The following is a 19,870-nucleotide window of genomic DNA, read 5'->3' as shown; positions in this document are numbered from 1 at the left end:
TAGAGCGCTTGAATATTGCAGTTGTATGTAAAAGCGACCTCTGTGGATTTATAGCAATACCAACAACAAAACCAACGCGTCCTTGGTAGAATACAAAATAAACAGAGCTCTGCATTCTATATTTAAAGAAACATTTATTAAAACACACAGATTCACTTCCCCATCCGTTGAATACTCCACTCCTGTTGACACAGAGGACATCGATTATTCTGCTTCACCCAAAGCGACATGCAACAGTAATGAAACGAATGGTTGCATTCACCCCACACGACGACACAGTCCTGTTTACCGACATCTTTCTTGCTCTCCGATTGGCACCGCAAACACGCATCTGCAACCAAAAATAGACACCCGCTGCTATCAATTTGCATACAATCACAAAGAAACTCATTCATGGCATTCATTGACGCACAGCGTGAATAAAAATGAAAACAAAGTGATAATTCAGCGGATGAACGCGGAAAATTACCTATTTTTACGTGCGCGCGTAAAACAATGTAAATAAAACCAGCAAATTGCTAAACCATGTATTTTTGTTTTCTTTTTGTTTTACACGACGCAATACAACCAAAAATTGCGTGTATCAAGTTAAAAATCATCTCAACCGAAATAGATAGAGTTCAGTGTCAATAAAACTAGCGAATAATTCATTGTTATTAATATAGGAAGTTGAAAATCAAACAGCAAACCGGTGCATGGACGTGACTCGACAAAGCGTCCATGCCAACACGCTGTATATCCGTGTAAACAATTTAAAGCACTGTCGTAATACAATAGGCGCTTGCCCAATCAACAATCGCCGCCATTATATAGTAATGTACACACGCAACACGCGAACATTTATTATGATTTACATGTTTGCGTATGCAAACGTATTCTAGTTCACAATGTGCGCCGATAAGCGTGCGCCAAACTAATCACAGAGTGTCACCGACGTCAGCGCAAACGAAATGTGTGGCCATTTCCAATTTTTCGTATTGTATTGACCCCCAAATACACACAGACCAATTATATACGTGTAATTTATATCTACCTCCACGTTTTATACGATTGTTGATAATTGCGCTATAAATAAGTCCAAAAAACCATTGCAAGTCATTATGTCGTATAGATAATGTTTTACTACTTAAAATAAAATAAAGTCGATACCTGTCCTCTGTCCAAAGTGTATTAATACAGATTCCGAAGTGTATTATCAATAAATACAATGATGATTAATTTATTTTATTTTATTTTATGATTATTATGATTATTAATCCTTGTTCTAAATATGTATCTATCTAATTCGAAATAATTTTGTTTTCGATCCATTTTACTGGCCTGGACCGGATCGATTTCTTATCAGTTAACACTTATCATATTCATTTATTCGTATGCAGCAGCCGAGTCCGGTTCGGATTGAAAAATTCACTTCAAACCGGAATGCAGGCGGCGATGACGACAAACAAGAGATTCTTTTGTACGAAATGTTGAAGTTATCTAATTCTGACATTGAATATTTCATAATAGTTATTTATGATTACTAGTTGACTTGTTTTTGAGTTAATGGTAAGTATGTACAATGATTTAATTGATTAATGTTTAGTTGTATAAGTGTTTGGAAGTTTTTGGTCAAAGCGGAGGTATTCATCGGCGCCGTGGCTTAGTTGGTTAAAGCGCCTGTCTAGTAAACAGGAGATCGGGAGTTCGAATCTCCCCGGGGCCTGATGCAGTGTGCATATTTTTTATTTTTTGATCATGGATGATCATTTGTTTGAAAATTGGAACAAAGTGACGCCACAGAATGATTAAAAGAGTGTAATTATGTTCCCATTCTCCGTTATCCTGTGTTTAATCTCTTAGATTTCCAATTTAACTTGTATTTATGTAGCATATTTTATAGAGAATTTCACGTAGATTAAGGATCTTCGATTCGTTGGTCGCTATCGCTTTTAGTTTAAAAGATATTCGTTACCGAAAATACTCGAAAAATATGATCAGTCACCCTTCTACGGTGCATCGAATGAGAGTCACTTCTACCGCTAGCCTCATACGGTGCCCTGAACACGAGTCACTTCTACCGCTACCCCTTACGGTGCCCTGAACACGAGTTACTTCTACCGCTACCCTCGTACGATACCCCGAATGGAAGTCACTTCTACCACTACCCTCGTACGGTACCCTGAATACGAGTCACTTCTACCGTTACCCTCGTACGGTGTCCTGAATAAAAGTCACATTTACCGCAAATGTATAGAGAATTTTCCGTGCATTAAGAATATTCAATCCATTCATCTCTATCACTTTTAGTTTCCGAGATATCCGCAATCGAAATATCGCGAAAAATGACAAAACTTGCAACCACAAAGTTCATAAATAATAAATCTGCGCTCAAAACTTGTACCACTCTTTAACTGGCTCAAATTAATTAAAAAATAACTCCATACGACCTTGTCCATCAAAAGTAAGCGCAAAAATATCGCCAGAAGCGACGCATTAATTCAACTTAACGCAAGTTAAAACAACATAAACACAAATAAAAAAAACTTCAATTTACTAGAATTTTCCTTGATACGCTCCATTCAACACCGTATATTCCACAAAACCAATAAACCAGCACAGCACCCAATTATTTAACAATACTAAATTACTCAAATTAAAACAGAAAAAAAAACCACAACATCAAATTTACCAAGAAATTAAATTTACGCCTCGTCATCACTATAATGATTACACCTGAAATCCAACCGTCTGCACTTTATTCATAAGTCACGTGCAATGGCAGTAACACGAGTCGATTTGTCTTGGGAGGCTCGACTTCTGGGAATAATTAAAAACATGCATCGCTTGTTTGCGCATCGTTTAAAGGTCAACCAATTTAATTCAATAAGTAATTCAATGCCTAGGCAGTAAAGCAAACTAATCTGCATACTGGTTTCAGGTGCAAATCGCGAAAAAAATAAAATAATTACGTCAGCCCATTACACAGGCTGTCTTAATGGCCAATTAATAATTTATTTGCATTGTGTTATTGGCACGACTAAATGCGTTTTTTATTCACCAAGACGGCGGCGCAAAACACAAAAAAAAACACATTAATTTCCTACGACGCGTTTGAATTTTCAACCGTATGAATTTTCCAAATACAATTAATAAAATTAACAATACAATGTGCGGAGATTATGCGCTAAGCGTAGAAAAATGGCAAAAATTCGCGCACTAAAAAAATTGAGCGTGTGTAGTGGAACACAGTGGCGAATAAATAAACTACGGATTTATCGAGATCTGGACATAGTTTTAAACTAGCAGCTCTTGAGTAAGGTAACCAACAGGTTGTATATTATTGCATATTGGATTTTTAGCCGCGTTGTTCTCAGAGAGAATTCTGAGAGAGCTAGCCATATGCACGGCATAGCAACAGGCCGACCGTTATTAGTTTAGAGCTCTGGTGAATGTGTGCAAAAAAAATCGTTTCGCCAGACCCACCTGTGTGCGTGTGCGTGTGTAAGGTTACGTCCTGGTTTCAATATCGAAATATTTCGGGGAAATCCACTGAAAAGTTCAAGGAAGCCCTCAAAACCAAACAAACAACAACAACTCACGAAGGATCACCAAAAAGGACGAGGCACAATGTCGATCAATCCAACATACACCGCATATCCGGAGGATTTCATAGATGTAAGTAAAAATTTAAAAATTTTTAAAAAAATTCAAGTTTTTCGCAAAACAGGTAAGAAATAAATGATTATAGTTAATCTCTAACGACGTCCACGTGTCCGACCGCAAGCGACTGGGAAATAAATTCATGCGCCACGAAAGAAAAATCGCGATAGCAATAAATTAATTATTTGCATTAAACTGCGTCATTTGTTTCGTTTTGAAATTGCGCAAGAGACACGAGTGCGAGATTTTTGTTTAGAAAGCTACATCGGAATTATTAGCAAACACGTCCCGGCCAAAAATTCGCCAATTTATTCATAACCATACACCCATAGAGATCGGTGTCAATGTAATTTCATTGCATGCAATAAAAAAGTTTAAACAATTTCTCTGAATACAATTATACGTCATTCGCGAAAAAAATTTGCATTACAATTACCAACACTTTATTACATCCTGAATAGAATAATTTTCAGTCCATTGAAAAAGAAATCTACACATCAATCAATGCCAAAAATATGCGAAGGAAGAGAAAAAAACATGTTTGGATTGATTGGTCACAAACTCTACACATTTGCTGATGCGCAAAAAGCGATTCGGTTGAATAATACGTTCGTTAATCTGAGCGGTAATTACTGTTTTAAGTTGGACATGCGATTTTTAAGCACGTATTTACGGAAGAAAATTAAACGCTAACTGCATGACTCTCAATTATTATCATAACGCGGCTAATCATCGATAAATTGATGGGAAGACACAGACAATAAAATAAAAATATTTTCGTGAGTAAAGTGATTCGAGAATTTTGCACAGATCATCATGACGCAATGATATGAAGCTATCAAGGTGGGTGTGTCGAGTGTGTCAACATACCTCCAAATATTCTAGAGATAAATTAATGATAAAACAAAGTGCAAATTCAAGTTCAGATTAGGCAGAGTGTTAATATTTGGAAAATATTTACACACTTTTAAAAACATGCAGAAATTTCGCGTCTTTTTTAAAAATTTATTAAATGTTCCTGGAAATTGTCCTAACCTAACAAAAAAATGATTTCCGAGCAGTTTAATAATTAATTTTAAAAAGAATATTAAGTATCAATTGGTTAAACGGAAATTTTTGTCACAAAAGTTGAATTTTTGTATTTTAAAGGTTCTAAAATCATTTTTGCTGCATCGTAGGCAGCTTGGGCAGGCGCAAGTCCCACCCCGTGACTAAAACCCGTGACTAAAGTACTTTACCCACGATCTTGGCCATCTGTGTTTAAAATATCACTTTTTATGTCTTAAAACCATAGAAAAACAGTCGATTTAAAGATAGAAGTCGAAAAAAACAATTATTAAGCAACATTTCCACCACGTGGTAGAAAAAATAGATGCAATAATGCACCAATCAGTCATTTTTTTTTCTAGTAAATACGCAAAGTCTGATCTTACGTTACACTAATCAACAATTACGAGTAATGTGCAAAGATCAATGAATGGAACCTCTATCTAATCTCTCTGAGGTATATCATTACCTATATATATTTACTCAAACTGTAATCGGCACACATTCGTATAATATCCGTATTATCGTGAACTTGAAAATTTGAGTGCAACTTGTGCAGTAAATCAGTGCAAAATGAAGCAATATCAGAAACTACCCAATTATTTCTCAATCAACGAATTGAGAAGCCTTCTTCATAGCGAAAAGGTAAGCAAAAACTATCAAATCAAATATCAAATACTTCCTACGAGTAAATAAGACCTTCATGCTTCAAAAAATTCAAATTTAACGGTTATTAAAATTTCAACAAAACAAAAACGTAAAACGTATAGTAAAACGTGCAGCGTATTTTAATCTTTCTTATCCTAAGGGTACACGAGTACACACCTCCAAAATCCAATGTTTTGAGTTCATTGCAAACTTCAACGTCCGAAATTTATCTCGATAATGATTAATCAAATCTTGATTGTATTGTTTGCGCGATACGACGTCACGAACCTAAAACTCAATGCATAGACGATTGAATAGACGATAAATTAAAGTCTATTAAAAAAGTTTAACGCATCATAAAAACCAGTAGTAGTGTATGTCCATGTTAACCATACGAACATTCACGTCCGTGCAATCCGACTCTAGCAACAACCGCACACACCGAAACCAAATAAAAAAGAAGCAATCAACATCGCGCGGTACTCGAATATCCTTTTATCTTAATTGCGCCGTCGGTATTATTAGTGTAGTCGCTTGGACTTCGTCGAAGGCGAGAAAGCCAAGGTTTCGCATGACGCGGTAGGCTCGCCGAGGTACGCGCCGCCGATTGGCCGGCGCGCACACACACCTTCTACTTACCTCCGCGCGCATACTGCTCACGCGCAAACAACTTAAAACACGCCGATATGCATATTATTATTATTATACAGCTTAATATTGCGTTACGGCTGGTGTGTTGTTTCATAACTCGTGTGACGCAACGCACGTAGGTATATCTAGCCAACCAACAGCCTAGAAAAAGTGCATGAACTTGCAATTTTATAAAATATTTACCAAAACTATTTGCGGTTTGTTTTCCAATCGCTCGACTGACATTTAGCTGTGTAATTAGTCGCAGCGATTTAAAATGTGATTTAGTTCGGCCAAGGCTGTTCGCCGGGCGCCTTCCCCTAGCGACGACAAATTAATTATGCAAACGCATAAAAAATTATTTCAAAAAAATACAGAGTGTATCAGAATTGTACACATTTGCATATTTTTTTCTGCTGGAGTTAAAACGCTTTACAAAACTATTTTTGCACACACAAAGTGAATAAAACGGAAATTATGTACATATCAATCAAAATCGATTAATATTTAAATGAGCCAAGTCTGGGCTATTATTGTCCGCGGCATGGATTGTCGATTGTGAACTTGTTCTTGCCTAGATTGTTTTTTCTATCGGCTTCTTGCGCTAATGTTGTGTAAGTGGACGAATAAGAGTACCGGTTTTCTATTTGCAATTTGCACACACACACAAGATTAAAATAGATACAGACAGCGCCGGCGAAGAGCGAATTTTTGCCATGCTTCTTTACGGCCGTCTCCGTTAATTGAATGCGCATTTAACATCGATTAAAACGCGTCGCTCACTCCGATGGAAATTTCCATTCGATTGGTTTCTCTTTCTAGAATCATTCTCTATCCAAATACACCTTTAACGTCTTATCTTGTCAAATATTGATATTACACGTTGTATTACAACCGTTAAACGTGATTTTCTTTTTCGGAAGAAATGCATTTCGTGTTGTTTCATTTCTGTCAGCTACGAAAGCAATTAAAACAAAAAAGCAACCAGCGCGGCTACTGTAAACCGCACAAAGTCAGAATGGTGGGGGCGCTCAGGTATACTCATATATCTAACTGATTGTGAACACCAATACCAGTTGGTAAAAATCGCATGCAAAGATAAAGCAGTTGTAAAGTTTGTTCGCGCGCGTTTACATCCACACGACCCGACTTTTAATCAACTCTTTACCTTACGTGACATCATAATAACACCCGCGCTCGCGATTATGAGCAGCTATCATGACATCGAAGATTCTCCGTATAAGGAAACCACGTGGTATGTGCCCACCGATAAGGAGAGCGGTTCGTATCATCTACGCGCAGGGGGCGCTCTGCACCACTTGAGATCATGGCGGAATTTCTTCCAAAAGGTACCATTTTTACAAAAATTACCCAAAAACAAAAAATTATTTTTAACTGGACTTTATCGATACATATATCGTGAGGAATTAATTATACTCGAGCTAAATATAGTTAATTAATGAATTGCGTACGACGCCGATGATGAAACCGAGCAAATTTCCTGCGTGTGATGCAAGATTACCTAACAATTAACCAAAGGACGTCATGGGCCACCGAACAATTTTCGCACCTTTTGTAGATTAGCATGTTTTTAATTAAACCAGCAAACGCTTAAAAACACATCTTGTGTCAATTCCGAGTAGATACGCATAATGTACATATAATTAGGGAAAAAGTTGTATAATTAGTGGGTCGTTATCAGTCGAAAACTACAAATGAATGAAATCAAGTTCAAAGTGTGGCCCCACCGCGTGATCGTCGGCGAATTTCTATGAATTTCTTTCGTTTTGGGGCAAAAGTCCGGCGTGCGCACGACGATGACCATTATCATTATTAGTCCGATTGGGAAATTTGAAGCGTATAACACATACACTCCTACACCGACTGCACTATCATCAATATAGTGACTATATATAAAAGTGTCGGGATCTCACCACTCCGTTTCTTTTTCTCGTTTCGTTCAGAACCCGCACAGCCGCCTGGAAGCCACCGCCAGCGCGTCCGTATCGGCCTCGACGACCGCCACCAATCTATCCGAGATGGACCATCCGATACAACCAATGCGCAAACCGGGCACCCGGCTGGACGAGAACTGCAAGAAGGAGTTCCAACATTTGAACCCGGACAGCAACAAGCAGGATATTGAGGATCCACCTATGGGATGTGAAGATATCCGGAAGAAATATTACTTGCGTATTCAGGTGAGTGTCCAATGACCCAAATCTTGCAAAAATTTTGCTCTACCTTCTCTAAATCGCGAAAAAAGTTGTAGAAACCTTGTAGTTGTTTACAAAACGCATAAAACTCCTTGCAAAAAATTATAATTAAAAAAAAATCGATAGATATATCTAATCGACTTAAAGCTTGACTTAAAATTAGACTTCAACTCGAAACACGTTTTAGACTGGCGCTCGTTTAATAATAATTACCGGGGACCCGTTTGTTTGTTTCGGCGCAGATTGCGATTAGTTTTTACGGGCAAAGCAGCACCAAAAAAACGTGAAAGTCCACTTCGCAGAGCTACCTGTTCTATTACACCTTGTGTGTTCGATGCCCCCGTCGTATTCCGCTGCAATATTACAAGAATTTCCGGCGTGCGTTTTAAAAGTTATTGAAGCGAAAGGTTATCGCCGCATAAAAATTTTTCAAGGAAGTTTTAATAAATTTTCGACGATCCGCATAAACCCATAAATTTCACACACGTAAAATAAAACAAAAACACGAAAATTTGCGATAAAAAAAATTTAAATATTTTTAATGTTTTTTTTCTAATTAAATGCAAAAAAGCGAGTTTTTTCCGATGTTGTTGTTCTCTTAATCACTGTCTGCACCGGTTTGAATCAGCTGACGATGATTTAATGTCCTAGATTATCTCGAATTTTTCTTGATCTCGCATTCGCAGTCCGTCAACAAAACGGCATGTGATGCGTGCATGGCATCCATAGATCAGTCAGAACGCATTGATAACGCACGATATTGATTTCATAAAAACATTGACCAATATCTGTCCGAAATCAGCAAATTAATAAATTAATAAACGAATAAATAATTAACGCGTCATTGAACTGCAGCGTTGTCAAAATCGCGAGATCAAGGACTCGAAAATTCATTTCGGAATACTTACTTATTAATTTTAAAGATTCACGGAATGTCTAGTGAAATAATCTCTCGGTGCCTGTGCCTAATTATTATAATTTCGTTAGAGTTCAGAGGCGGACAGTGGCGAAAAGAGTGGGAGAGATAAACAACATCAAATATATATAAACAAATCGACGCATTCGCATCCATTGCGACGATCGATTCAGTTGTTAACGTGTTGAGTGTTGTGTGATGAATTAAAAGTTTAATCAAACACCGAGAAACAAAAATGACGCTTATGCGCGCGGATACGCACGTGACGTTTGAAATCTCTCCGGATTCACCGCGGCCAACATGCACACTATCCCAGGTTAAATATTTACCAACCTTAAGTGATTTAAAAAAATTAAATTTAAAAAATGTTTTTGGTGTTGTTAACAACCACTAATGTCTATTATCGTTGTTATTTCAGGTGTTAACTGCCATTTCTGTGTCTCTGGTTTCTTTGGTCATTGGTTATGTCTCTGCGTACACCGCCCCAGCCGCTGAATCCCTTCAAGCGGAGTTGGAATTGACCAAAAACGAGGTTAGTTTATTTTTTATTTTTTGTTTTAAATTTTTATCATCAGCTGGTTTTTTGATGATAATAATCTATAATTAACTCGACTAATGTAATTTTTCGTCTGCAGTGGTCATGGGTATGCAGTTTGATGCCCTTGTCGGCGCTTGTCGGTGGACTGGTCGGCGGACAACTGATAGACTACTTCGGCCGTAAACGTATCATCGCCTTCACCAACTGCATGTACATAGCTTCCTGGTTGCTATGCGCCAATGCCACGAATGTCTGGTATGTCTACGCAGCGCGAACCGTCGTGGGTTTCAGCGTGGGTATCGCCTCCCTGGTCTTACCAGTATATCTGGGTGAAACCATCCAACCGGAAGTACGTGGTACCCTGGGTCTACTCCCATCTGCTTTTGGTAACACTGGTATCCTGGTCTGTTTCGCTGCGGGCAGTTACCTAAAGTGGGACCACCTCGCCTGGGTGGGTTTCGCACTTCCCCTACCCTTCCTGTTGATCTACTTCCAAATCCCCGAGTCGCCAAGATGGTACATCCTCAAGGAACGCAACGAGGAAGCCAGACAAGCCTTGCAATACCTCCGTGGTAAAGATTGTGATATCAGCAATGAATTCGACGACCTGGTCAGGAGCCACAAGGAATCCGAGAAGTTATCCTCGTCTTCATCACTTACCGACCTGTTTACGAAATCTAACATGCGACCATTGGCTATCTCCCTGGGTTTGATGTTCTTCCAACAAATGAGTGGTATCAACGCTGTCATCTTCTACACCACAACTATTTTCAAAATGGCTGGATCATCCATCGATGAAAACGTCTGCACCATCATTGTGGGTCTGGTAAACTTCGTGTCTACATTCCTCGCTACCATTCTAATCGACAGACTGGGACGCAAAGTACTCTTGTACATCTCGAGTGTTTCCATGATCATGACCTTGAGTGTCCTTGGATCTTACTTTTACCTGCGCAATGTGAATGTCGACGTATCCGACTACGGATGGTTACCATTATTAAGTTTCGTCATCTACGTACTTGGATTTTCATTGGGTTTCGGACCTATTCCATGGTTAATGTTAGGAGAAATCCTCCCAGCGAAAATTCGTGGATCTGCTGCTTCAATAGCAACAGCTTTCAACTGGTCCTGCACGTTTATCGTGACGAAAATCTTCTTGAACATCATTGAATTGGTTGGTACGCATGGTACCTTCTGGTTGTTCAGTTTATTCGTACTTGGATCACTGGTGTTTATTTATCTATGGGTGCCGGAAACTAGAGGCAAGAGTCTGGAGGATATTGAAAGGAAGTTTGCGAGAAGGATGAGTTCGGTGGCGAATCTGAAACCGCTGCCATCGTCGGCGTGCTGATACCAACGACAGTCATTTGCACCAATATGCCAAAGTATAGAACGAAACAAGAAACGTACAGGGATATCATAGGGCAGGAACATTCCAGAATACTCCCATTGTGATTTGTTTGAATTATTTTTAGAGTAATAGGCTAAACTGATGAGTTTAGTCTAAATGCCTTTTATATATATGACTATTGTAAATTATTGCAAGATCTGATATTGAATCTGATAGCGTAGTATTGTATATGTATATATTTTTAATGTATAATAAAATTTTTAATTACGAGTATAATATATAAGTATAAATTAAAGTATATATAACTATTATATTTGTGTTTTATTAACGTATTTCATCTAAAAACCAAAATTCGTTTTGTTTGGAGTTCATTTGACCGCAAATCAAAATGGCCGATTACGTCAATGAAAAAACTCCATTGATATGCAATAATTTAATGTTTACGAGAGGAGTTCCAGTCAGAAACAGTGATTAAGATTACATCAACACATTTCTCATTACAGTCATTACCAAATTTATCACCGAATATGTTTATGACACCATAGCAATATTATATATTGATATACAGTGCATATTCAAAGTGTTATATCCTGGTGATTGAGTATTATTGCTTTTTATGTTAGTAAACTTCCGAATTGGATAAAAATTTGACTTACCCATAACTTGAACTCGACAAATCGCACAAGTATCGCATTCGACATCCCAACTCCACATCGCCACTGCGTTCCACTTCTTCAGCGTGAACATCTTCTCGTTCTTTGAGTTGTCGCCATCGTTCTTTTCCATGGAATCACATTCGGACATTGGTTCCATGATTGTTCACTTTTGTTTACCATACACTCTATCTACAACAGAGAAATGTTGCAGGTTAGAGTGATGTTCAGGCGCAAGTTGGTGGTTTTACTGGATCACACATAGGTTGCGCTACAATGCAAGAATTATATTTTAATTTGGAAGTAATTTAAGATATTTACTGAAAATTAAATTGTATTTTAGGTCAAAATATAATAAATAATTACTTTGACTTATTTGCTTGTTTATAATACATGTAACAGAGGAATATCTAAAATGTCTATCACGTAAAATTAAAAAAGAATTAAATTTAAATAAATATTATATTAAAAGTATTACTCAGTTAATTTTAAGAATATAGGAAACCACTTTTCTAACTTTCTGTAAATCTATCTGCATTCACTGAACCAAACGCACAACTTACTACCACTAACAAACTAGTTTTCAGTACATGAACTCTCCGCATTTATTGCAAATAACTGCATCCTAGCGCCATCTTGTGGAAATATATTGAGTTAAAAGTTTATGAATTACTGTATTGCAGGGCTGGCCAATCCCAGGCCCGCGGGCCACAAAGTGGCCCGCCAGGATATTTGAATTTGCCCGCCGCAAAAACCAAAGTTGTAACTTTTGTATGTGTATAATATTTTATGTATGAATGGCCATAGTCTGTGGCCCGGTGCCGCCGCAATCTAAAAGATTTGGCCCTCCAGGAAAATCCATTGGCCAGCCTTGCTGTATTGTATACTATGTTTTCTGCTTGCTATCTATATTATGAATTTTTCTTGTATCACTAGATAATAATAAAAATACGTAGTTTATTTATGTTTGAATGTGTTAGTTTAACAATACGTTATTGATAAAGCTAATTACGTAACTCTAATAAAAACAAAAACAATCACAAAATGTCACCGGAAGTGGCAACACTTTAATATTCACTCATTCGGGGAAATTACACTGACGACAGTTTTTCATGACGTCCTGAAACTCCTCGATCTGTAGAGTCATCTCAAAGAAGTTGTGCTTGTCGTGAATCTGTTTCGTTGCCTGCATGAGAACAGCCTGCGGATTGGTCCCCGGTTCTAGACATAAACAATTAATACCTCATCTTTAAAATATAAATAATAATATTACCTATAGCTAAATGAGCTGATAATGCAGTTTTATCCAAACTGAGTGCCCAGATTCGTAGATTATGCACACGTTTCACGCCTGGTATGCTCAAGAAAATGGCACGCACCTCGTTGAAATCAATACCTTTGGGAATTCCCTCCATTAAAACTTGCAGGGTATCTTTAATAATATTAAAAGTAGTAAACAGAACGAGAATGGAAAAGAGGAACGTGCAAATCGGATCTGCAATGCTCCATTCCGGTTTGTAATAGATCAAAATCGCAGCGACAAAGACTCCGAAACTTTGAATAAAGTCACCGATGACGTGAATATAAGCAGCACGGACATTTATATTTTCGGCTTCACTGTGACTATGTCCATGTTCAATACTGCCTCCGTGTGAGTGGCCATGGCCGCCGCCATGACCGTGGCCATGTTGATGCAGTGTACAACCCATTCTACAAAAAAATATCGTTATTATTCATAATATTAACACGAAACCTTGCAGATATGCACAGTTATCAATTCAAGAACATTACAGATATCTACTTTATCATTACTCACATTAAGTTGACTAGGACACCAATGGCGGAAGTAATTAACATAACAAACGCATCAATCTCAAACTCCTTCTCAATCACACGTTGCACAGCCATGTAGACAAGAATACCGGTAACCACCCAGATCATCAACACAGAAGTAAGTGCCCCTATCACTTCGGCACGGTACCATCCGAAAGACATCTTTTTCGTGGCGGGTCTTGAACCCACCCACAACGAGAACAGCGAGATCATAAAACTAGCGAAATCTGTCAGGAGATGTGCTGCATCAGTGGCAATCGCCAAACTGCTGGACATATAACCACCTGGGGACCAAAAATTTCATCTCAACTTCCGGTTTGAAGGTAAAAGTAAATCTACTCACCAATAACTTCACCTATCATGAAGATAACACAGAGTATACTCGCAATGATCAACTTTCGTCTTGCACGTTTATCAACCGAAGCAGTATTATCCTTGTGACAGTGCCGATTAACCAAATCCGTTGTGATAATACTCTCCTTGGTGTGGGAGCTCAGCTCTTCGAAACTCCTCCTGGGTTCCATGTCGACAATTTCACCTTCGCTTACTTTACAGCAACCCTCGCGTGGTTTTCCATGCACGCAGTAAATCAACAGTCGTGGACTATTCGGCGGTGTTTTCGTCATTGCTCCATAATTACTGCCCGGAACGCTATAAATACAGACAGTTAAGATCTAACTTTCCACATTTCCACATTTCCACACACCATGTGCAAAAGTTTCGCACACGACACCACACCGGCAATATTGAAATTTCCACAATTTACTTAAGTGTTGTAAGTAGTATCGCTACATCTGCGCATGCGCGATAGCGTAAACTTGATTATAATACGTTTGTGTATGAGATTTATATGTTTCTTTGAGTAATGAATGAGTACACGCTTAGATATCGACTCTCTTGTCGTGACTTTTCAATTGTTTGTTTACATTGGGCTTTGGCATGTTATATCTTGCCTGATAAGCGACGATATAATGTGCGCACGCCACGACAAGTGCGAAAGCGATTTACGACAGTGTTTTTTACCTCGTTACGAATCGATTATTGATGAACTCGCAAAAATCTTGGCTGGAAACTAAATTATTCACCATGTGGCACGTTGAACTTGCAATTACAGACGAAAACAACACCCACGTAGCTTTTTCACAACACTTGTTGCAATTTTCTTATCAAAAATATAAAAATTCTACGTAAACAATGAATTTCAACATGTGCCGAAGACCTTTTCAGTCAAAATACTACAAGTAAAGATTTTACTTACAAGAGCGGTGCTTTTATACTATTCCCATGCTTCTCGTCCATGTTGATTTGAATGAATTGCTAATTGTAACGAAAACACACTCCAAAGATGCTCAGGTCGGTGTGGATCGAGTGCCGCAAGTGCCAAGTGTTCTCGATTACTTGATCATCGGTAAAATAGATTAAAAAGTGCTGGTGTAGTGCGTGTGCAGTGTCTCAACAGTTTATCCTCTCATTACACGCGCTTATCACACCTTTTTTTTTACTTTTCACGACACAACATTGATGCACCGCCATTTTGTATCGCAGCGATTATAAATCCTAATCATAAACAAAACTATGAAAAAGATTTATGAACGGTAACGTCACGTGGGGAGATAGAAAAATGTTGTGCACGCGTCCCCAACAATGTGGAAGTTGTGAGACATGTTCATTTCGAGAATTCGTGATATTGTTATCGCATGATTCGTGTTGTCCTGTCTTGAACGCAAATAAATAAACATCTACGTCATCGTAGTGTTTATTTTATACTCTTATATGAGTATAAGCAATGCGAGAGGTTTATAATTACAACGTTGTCTTTAATAAAATATTGTCAATGTACAAGAATATAAAAAATACATTAAGTCACACAAAAGGTTAAGAGGTATCACAAGCACAACTTGATGGGCCTTAGTGGAACACTGCTGTAAGTACGTACAATTCGTTAAAATTGTATCAAAAGTTTCTGTGATGTACAATAAGTACGTGCGAATTTGTTTCTTCAGTCATTGTGTGTAGTTTATGGCACGGAAATAAATAATGCAAGATGTGTGAATGAATATTAAGAATAAACAACGATTAATATGATACTAAATCAAATTACTGCGCGTACTCCATATTCCTATGGACGGTGACGGGCGCCATGATGCGATTTTTGTGTTGTGGCAAGGCTGTGATGTCGGACAACTTTTTACTTTTACTGCGATCGATCAAGCGATGATGTCGTTTGGTCGACACGGAAGTGTTAATAGAAGCACCATCGGATGTTTCATCCTCCAGGGAGTCAATCTCATGCGGCGCAAACGACAAATGCTCGGATTCATCATGCGGTATCATGGTGGAATACCCATGATCAGAATCCGCAGCCGTCGGAGGTCTTCTATATCCAGTCGAGACACAATACGGAGAAATCGGTTCGGGTTTCTTACTGTCCTGCAGTAACTTATTCTGGTGATTATCCAGCTCGTGGTAATCATCGCTGATGTTTAAGTCGCTCATGCGTACCTGATTCTCTTGCGCAGACGTTAAATAAAACCGATCTACAGTCGGTGATGTATACGAACGATAACATATGAAGGAAAATATAAGAATCAGGCACACAGCGAGCACCGAACCTATAACCGGCCCTATTGGGGAATATCCATTACCCAGAAGATCGTCATTATTCAAGGATCTATCAGAGGTATCACCGTACGGCGTAGGAGATCCCAGAATACCATTGAAACATGTCTGTATCGATGTACAAAATGGCGTCGTGAGTAAAGTTTCAGCATCTACATCAACCTGACACCATTCACAACCCAAAACACCCAAACACCCTTCGTAACTTGTCAATTTCTCGCATAAAATAGGCAAACACGCTTTTATTTCATCGTCGTGGTTGAAATTTATAACGAGATCAGTTGGCATAGAGAAGGTTTGCTCTGGCATGGCTGGGCATAACATATTATTACTCTTGTAGCCCTGTTGGCATGTTTCTGATGTCATTGGACACTCACACGGACATTCGCATTCTTTCTGCTCCATGCGATTGCAATTCAAACACAAACGATTTATCATACTGCAGGGGCAAAATGTTGTCACGCTCTCTTCCGAAAGATTTACAAACCCAATGAATATATTGGTACCTTCAACAGGGCTTACCTGATACTTAGCGTTATGTTCACCATGAACTGCGTTGATTACAACTTCATCTATGCTGGTATTCAGTTTGTAATATCTCTGAATCGTGGCATCCGCGAAATTATTACACAGATTCTTTTTAATGAAATGACCATGATATAAAATATCATTTGCCACCTGTGGCTCTTTATGAATAATGTGTTGTTGTTCAATTGGGCCGTGTCCATTCGGATCAATCAGATTCGGGTGGTAAATCAAGTATCCACTGTCGTCCATCATAAAACACTTGATTTTCTTCTCCGAACAAAATGGCATGTGTTCCAGAATCAACTTGAAAACATAACCAAATGTAACATCCATCGCCACAACTACATGATCAGTAGCATAGGCAACCGTTACAATGTAACCAGCGCCACCTGCGTCCAAGTATGGCGGCGTTAAGATTGTTTTGAATCTATGTTCAACCGCACGTAAATACCACGATCTCTTCGTGGGTTCAAAACCTGGCGCGAGAACTCCACCCGGAAATGTCTGCATTACACCGGTTGGTGATGTGACGTACCTGCGGACAATGTATCTACCTTTAGCTCCTTGTAAGTGTTGTGTGCGGAGATATTCCAGAACATGTGCGAGTGTTGCGACATCATCGCGGATCTCATCTCGAAGACCTGGATTGGAAAGAAAACGAGTGTTGTCTTTCAGGAAAGCCATACACTTTTGTACAGACAGCGGAGAAAACGAACTGGAAGACGTCGAGTGGAGGAAAGTCGTAGGCGATTGAAAACAGGAAGCACTCAGGTATAACGAACCAGCATCTGTAGAATAAATAAATTAATAACACATTTGAGTGGCTTATAATAAAATTACCTAAAGTTGCAAGTTGATTAAAGTGTTTACACATGCGTGAAGCCGGAATAACATCCAGGCGATGATGAACTAATTGATTAGCAGTCGCCGATTCAAACCACGAGACTTTAAAGGGTCTCTTTGGTGGTGGAGCGTTTTTATACTCTTTTACAACAATCACGACCTTGTAATGATCCAGTACTGACTTGTAAAAGTACTTTGTCTGTGAAAATACGAAGAAAATCAATAAAAATCAACAAGATCCAAAAGAAAAAAGCTCAAATCATACCCGGATATGCATCCATTCCATATCAGCTCTACCGGAAGACTTATCACGCATAAATTGCCATAAACCATATTCCAATCGTTCAATTTTAGTGAAATTAGGCTGTTCCCGAACAACCATCGGTCGTGGATACGTCGGATGCATGATGACCGTCCCATCGAGATCAGTAAGAAACGCATAGCTGAATTGTACGTAGTTGCTGTAGTAAGTTACGTCCTCGATTAAGTTGCCAAAATATAAATCCACGCCAAGAACACCGATTTCTCCGCGTGTTCCGCACGGAATTGTAGCTGTTACAATTAAACTGTTTGTTTCTGCGTCCCATTTAGGTAGAGATAAATCGTAATTCATGCTGTAAACGGGTGTAACAAGCAAAGTGTTGAAAAAACGCGCGATTGCTAATCCTGCACTGTCTGTGGAGTTTACAGGAAGCATAATTCCTTTATGCACAATGTCATCAAAGTCTATGTTGTATTTAGAATAGTTTTGTTCGGCAATATCACGCAGAAAATGGGTTTCGTACATTACTTGTTTAGCAGCTGAAAATAAACAATAATTCAGTTGTTTCTGATAAAAAAAAATTAAAAATAATCTTACCATCTATAACAGCACAAGTATTAATGATAATATTGTGCTCAGCTTCGTCCATTTGGTTCAAAATCGTCTCCAAAACAAGTTTTGCCTCAGTCAATGAAGATAACAACCCTCTACTAATGTATAAAAGCATAACTGTTTCATTTTTAGCAACATTACTGGCGTGTATCGCTTCGAATGCCTGCTGGAAGCCCACAGAATGATTTGTTGATCCATTACCCTTCACCAAACCATCAACAAACTTCAATAATTGTTTCTTATTGTGTTTGGTCGGTGATGTGAGCGTGTTTTGATCTTCTGACAATTGCATGCGTGATAAATTAGGAGCCACACATTGCTGTGTCATGAACGGTTTGGAGATGTCATGTGAAATGCCTAGAATACCGATCTTGTCGTGTTCGTCCAGCACGGAAATCACCTGCTTGGCGAGGGATTTCACAAGTAAAAACTGCTGTCTACTCAGAGATCCACCATGATCTAGCAGTAACATAACATTTCTTGGTTTGTAACTTATTCGGGACATGTATGCAGACCACAGCATAGCGTCATTACCCAAATCTATGTTACTATCCAAGAAAATGTCTTGATGTGAGAGGAAGTAGTGTTGTTTTATTATTCCTTTCAGTATTTTACTAGCTGCTACTTGTTTCTGAAGCACTAAAACCAAATTAAACAAAATTGTAATAAATTTGAGTGAATAAAGTTGTAATTTTGTAAGTTACCTTGATTTAAATTAATTGATTGTTCAGCATAACTATTACTAGGATTGACTAACATATTTGTAACTTCATACTCTGCAAAATCAGACTCATATTGATTGCATGGAGATATTGCTGATGGAAGAACTGGTACTTTATTTATACCATAGTAAGTCTCAATGATGTTTCTTGTTTGATTTAGTATCGAAAATGTTTCATTGAGCTTCGATTCAAGCTGACTGGCTATTTTTGCAACCTTCTTGTCTGCATCTTGGAACACATTGGTGTATTTAAACTTCCCAAACAATTGCTACATAAAAATATAATGATTATTATGTAATCAAGCAATAAAACATAGATTTTCTACCTGATTGAATGAAATGCCAAGTTCTTCATTGCTGGTGTTGTTGAAATCACCGGCGAACTCCCTGGCAATATCCCTCAGCCACAAACCTTGTATACTCTCGGGTGTTGGCGTGGAGTTCCCGCGGGTTGTAAAATTAGACGTATTTTTGGCGTTACATGTTGTACGCAGTGATATCACACTAAATATCAGCGCGATAGTAAAAGCGTAAAATCTTATTCTAAAAGGCTTCATTTTCGCGCGGCGCACGGCGGTCGCAAGGCTTGGCGCACTGCTTTGCGATACATTACAAACTCCCGCAATTTATCGCTAATCACATCGGCTCAAAAATAGATTCGTGTAAACATTTAAGACTGCGTTTGATCTCTGTGATTATGATGATAAACAAACATCAAGGCAGCCATGGTACGCACCGACATCCCAACCATAGATTATTTACCTCCCCCACCATAAATATTTGACCAATCATATTCGTGTATATACAGCAA

General features: G+C 38.4%; 4 protein-coding genes and 1 non-coding gene across 9 annotated transcripts; 2 read left to right on the top strand and 3 right to left on the bottom strand.

Annotated features, from left to right (window-relative positions):
• Positions 1-114: 114 nt before the first annotated feature.
• LOC135797610 (RING-box protein 2) lies at positions 115-11,882 on the bottom strand. The gene is made up of 2 exons (XM_065310078.1): positions 11,645-11,882; positions 115-331 (listed from the first exon to the last, which is right to left on the bottom strand). Exons 1-2 carry the CDS (start codon positions 11,799-11,801, stop codon positions 153-155), a joined length of 336 nt encoding a protein of 111 aa, XP_065166150.1. The 5' UTR covers positions 11,802-11,882; the 3' UTR covers positions 115-152.
• On the top strand, positions 1,632-1,705 carry TRNAT-AGU (transfer RNA threonine (anticodon AGU)). The gene has a single exon. It is a non-coding gene; the product is annotated as a tRNA-Thr (tRNA).
• Positions 3,293-11,299, top strand: LOC135797608 (facilitated trehalose transporter Tret1-like). Of its 4 annotated transcripts, none has more exons than XM_065310074.1 (4): positions 3,293-3,657; positions 7,932-8,168; positions 9,518-9,631; positions 9,735-11,299. In XM_065310074.1, the coding sequence occupies exons 1-4, from the start codon at positions 3,610-3,612 to the stop codon at positions 10,986-10,988; spliced, it is 1,653 nt and encodes a 550-aa protein (XP_065166146.1). In that variant the 5' UTR covers positions 3,293-3,609; the 3' UTR covers positions 10,989-11,299. The 4 variants fall into 4 exon arrangements, with proteins under 4 accessions (XP_065166146.1, XP_065166145.1, XP_065166143.1 ...); XM_065310073.1 differs by lacking the exon at positions 3,293-3,657 and adding an exon at positions 5,248-5,334; XM_065310071.1 differs by lacking the exon at positions 3,293-3,657 and adding an exon at positions 7,033-7,316.
• Positions 11,883-12,578: 696 nt separating the features above from the next.
• On the bottom strand, positions 12,579-15,127 carry LOC135797609 (proton-coupled zinc antiporter SLC30A2-like). Of its 2 annotated transcripts, none has more exons than XM_065310076.1 (5): positions 14,733-15,127; positions 13,818-14,125; positions 13,458-13,758; positions 12,915-13,351; positions 12,579-12,862 (listed from the first exon to the last, which is right to left on the bottom strand). In XM_065310076.1, the coding sequence occupies exons 1-5, from the start codon at positions 14,771-14,773 to the stop codon at positions 12,720-12,722; spliced, it is 1,230 nt and encodes a 409-aa protein (XP_065166148.1). In that variant the 5' UTR covers positions 14,774-15,127; the 3' UTR covers positions 12,579-12,719. The 2 variants fall into 2 exon arrangements, with proteins under 2 accessions (XP_065166148.1, XP_065166149.1); XM_065310077.1 differs by lacking the exon at positions 14,733-15,127 and adding an exon at positions 14,181-14,397.
• A 143-nt stretch (positions 15,128-15,270) lies between these two features.
• Positions 15,271-19,815, bottom strand: LOC135797606 (VWFA and cache domain-containing protein 1). Its single transcript, XM_065310069.1, has 6 exons — positions 19,386-19,815; positions 19,043-19,328; positions 18,324-18,977; positions 17,730-18,265; positions 17,462-17,663; positions 15,271-17,409 (listed from the first exon to the last, which is right to left on the bottom strand). Exons 1-6 carry the CDS (start codon positions 19,614-19,616, stop codon positions 15,572-15,574), a joined length of 3,747 nt encoding a protein of 1,248 aa, XP_065166141.1. The 5' UTR covers positions 19,617-19,815; the 3' UTR covers positions 15,271-15,571.
• Between the last annotated feature and the right edge of the window lie 55 nt (positions 19,816-19,870).

The sequence above is a fragment of the Atheta coriaria genome, unplaced genomic scaffold, assembly GCF_025399875.1.
Source record: "Atheta coriaria isolate IRGN ID8LTWV9N9 unplaced genomic scaffold, Caltech_Dcor_3.1 hic_scaffold_8_pilon, whole genome shotgun sequence".
In the NCBI taxonomy this organism is placed as follows: Eukaryota; Metazoa; Arthropoda; class Insecta; order Coleoptera; family Staphylinidae; genus Dalotia; species Dalotia coriaria.
This window is presented reverse-complemented; position numbering and strand designations above follow the sequence as displayed.

Bases quoted from the DNA above. Each gene is read 5' to 3' on its own strand.
- LOC135797608 (XM_065310071.1), top strand. From the start codon at position 7,173: ATGAGCAGCTATCATGACATCGAAGATTCTCCGTATAAGGAAACCACG. The intron at 7,317-7,931 runs GTACCATTTTTA...CGTTTCGTTCAG, and splicing joins GGCGGAATTTCTTCCAAAAG to AACCCGCACAGCCGCCTGGA. The intron at 9,632-9,734 runs GTTAGTTTATTT...TTTCGTCTGCAG, and splicing joins TGGAATTGACCAAAAACGAG to TGGTCATGGGTATGCAGTTT.
- LOC135797610 (XM_065310078.1), bottom strand. From the start codon at position 11,801: ATGGAACCAATGTCCGAATGTGATTCCATGGAAAAGAACGATGGCGAC. The intron at 332-11,644 runs GTAAGTCAAATT...TTTTGGTTGCAG, and splicing joins TTGTCGAGTTCAAGTTATGG to ATGCGTGTTTGCGGTGCCAA.
- LOC135797609 (XM_065310076.1), bottom strand. From the start codon at position 14,773: ATGGACGAGAAGCATGGGAATAGTATAAAAGCACCGCTCTT. The intron at 13,759-13,817 runs GTGAGTAGATTT...TTTGGTCCCCAG, and splicing joins CATGATAGGTGAAGTTATTG to GTGGTTATATGTCCAGCAGT. The intron at 12,863-12,914 runs GTAATATTATTA...GTTTATGTCTAG, and splicing joins ATCAGCTCATTTAGCTATAG to AACCGGGGACCAATCCGCAG.
- LOC135797606 (XM_065310069.1), bottom strand. From the start codon at position 19,616: ATGAAGCCTTTTAGAATAAGATTTTACGCTTTTACTATCGCGCTGATA. The intron at 19,329-19,385 runs GTAGAAAATCTA...ATTTTTATGTAG, and splicing joins TTGGCATTTCATTCAATCAG to CAATTGTTTGGGAAGTTTAA. The intron at 18,266-18,323 runs GTAAGATTATTT...GTTTATTTTCAG, and splicing joins TACTTGTGCTGTTATAGATG to CTGCTAAACAAGTAATGTAC.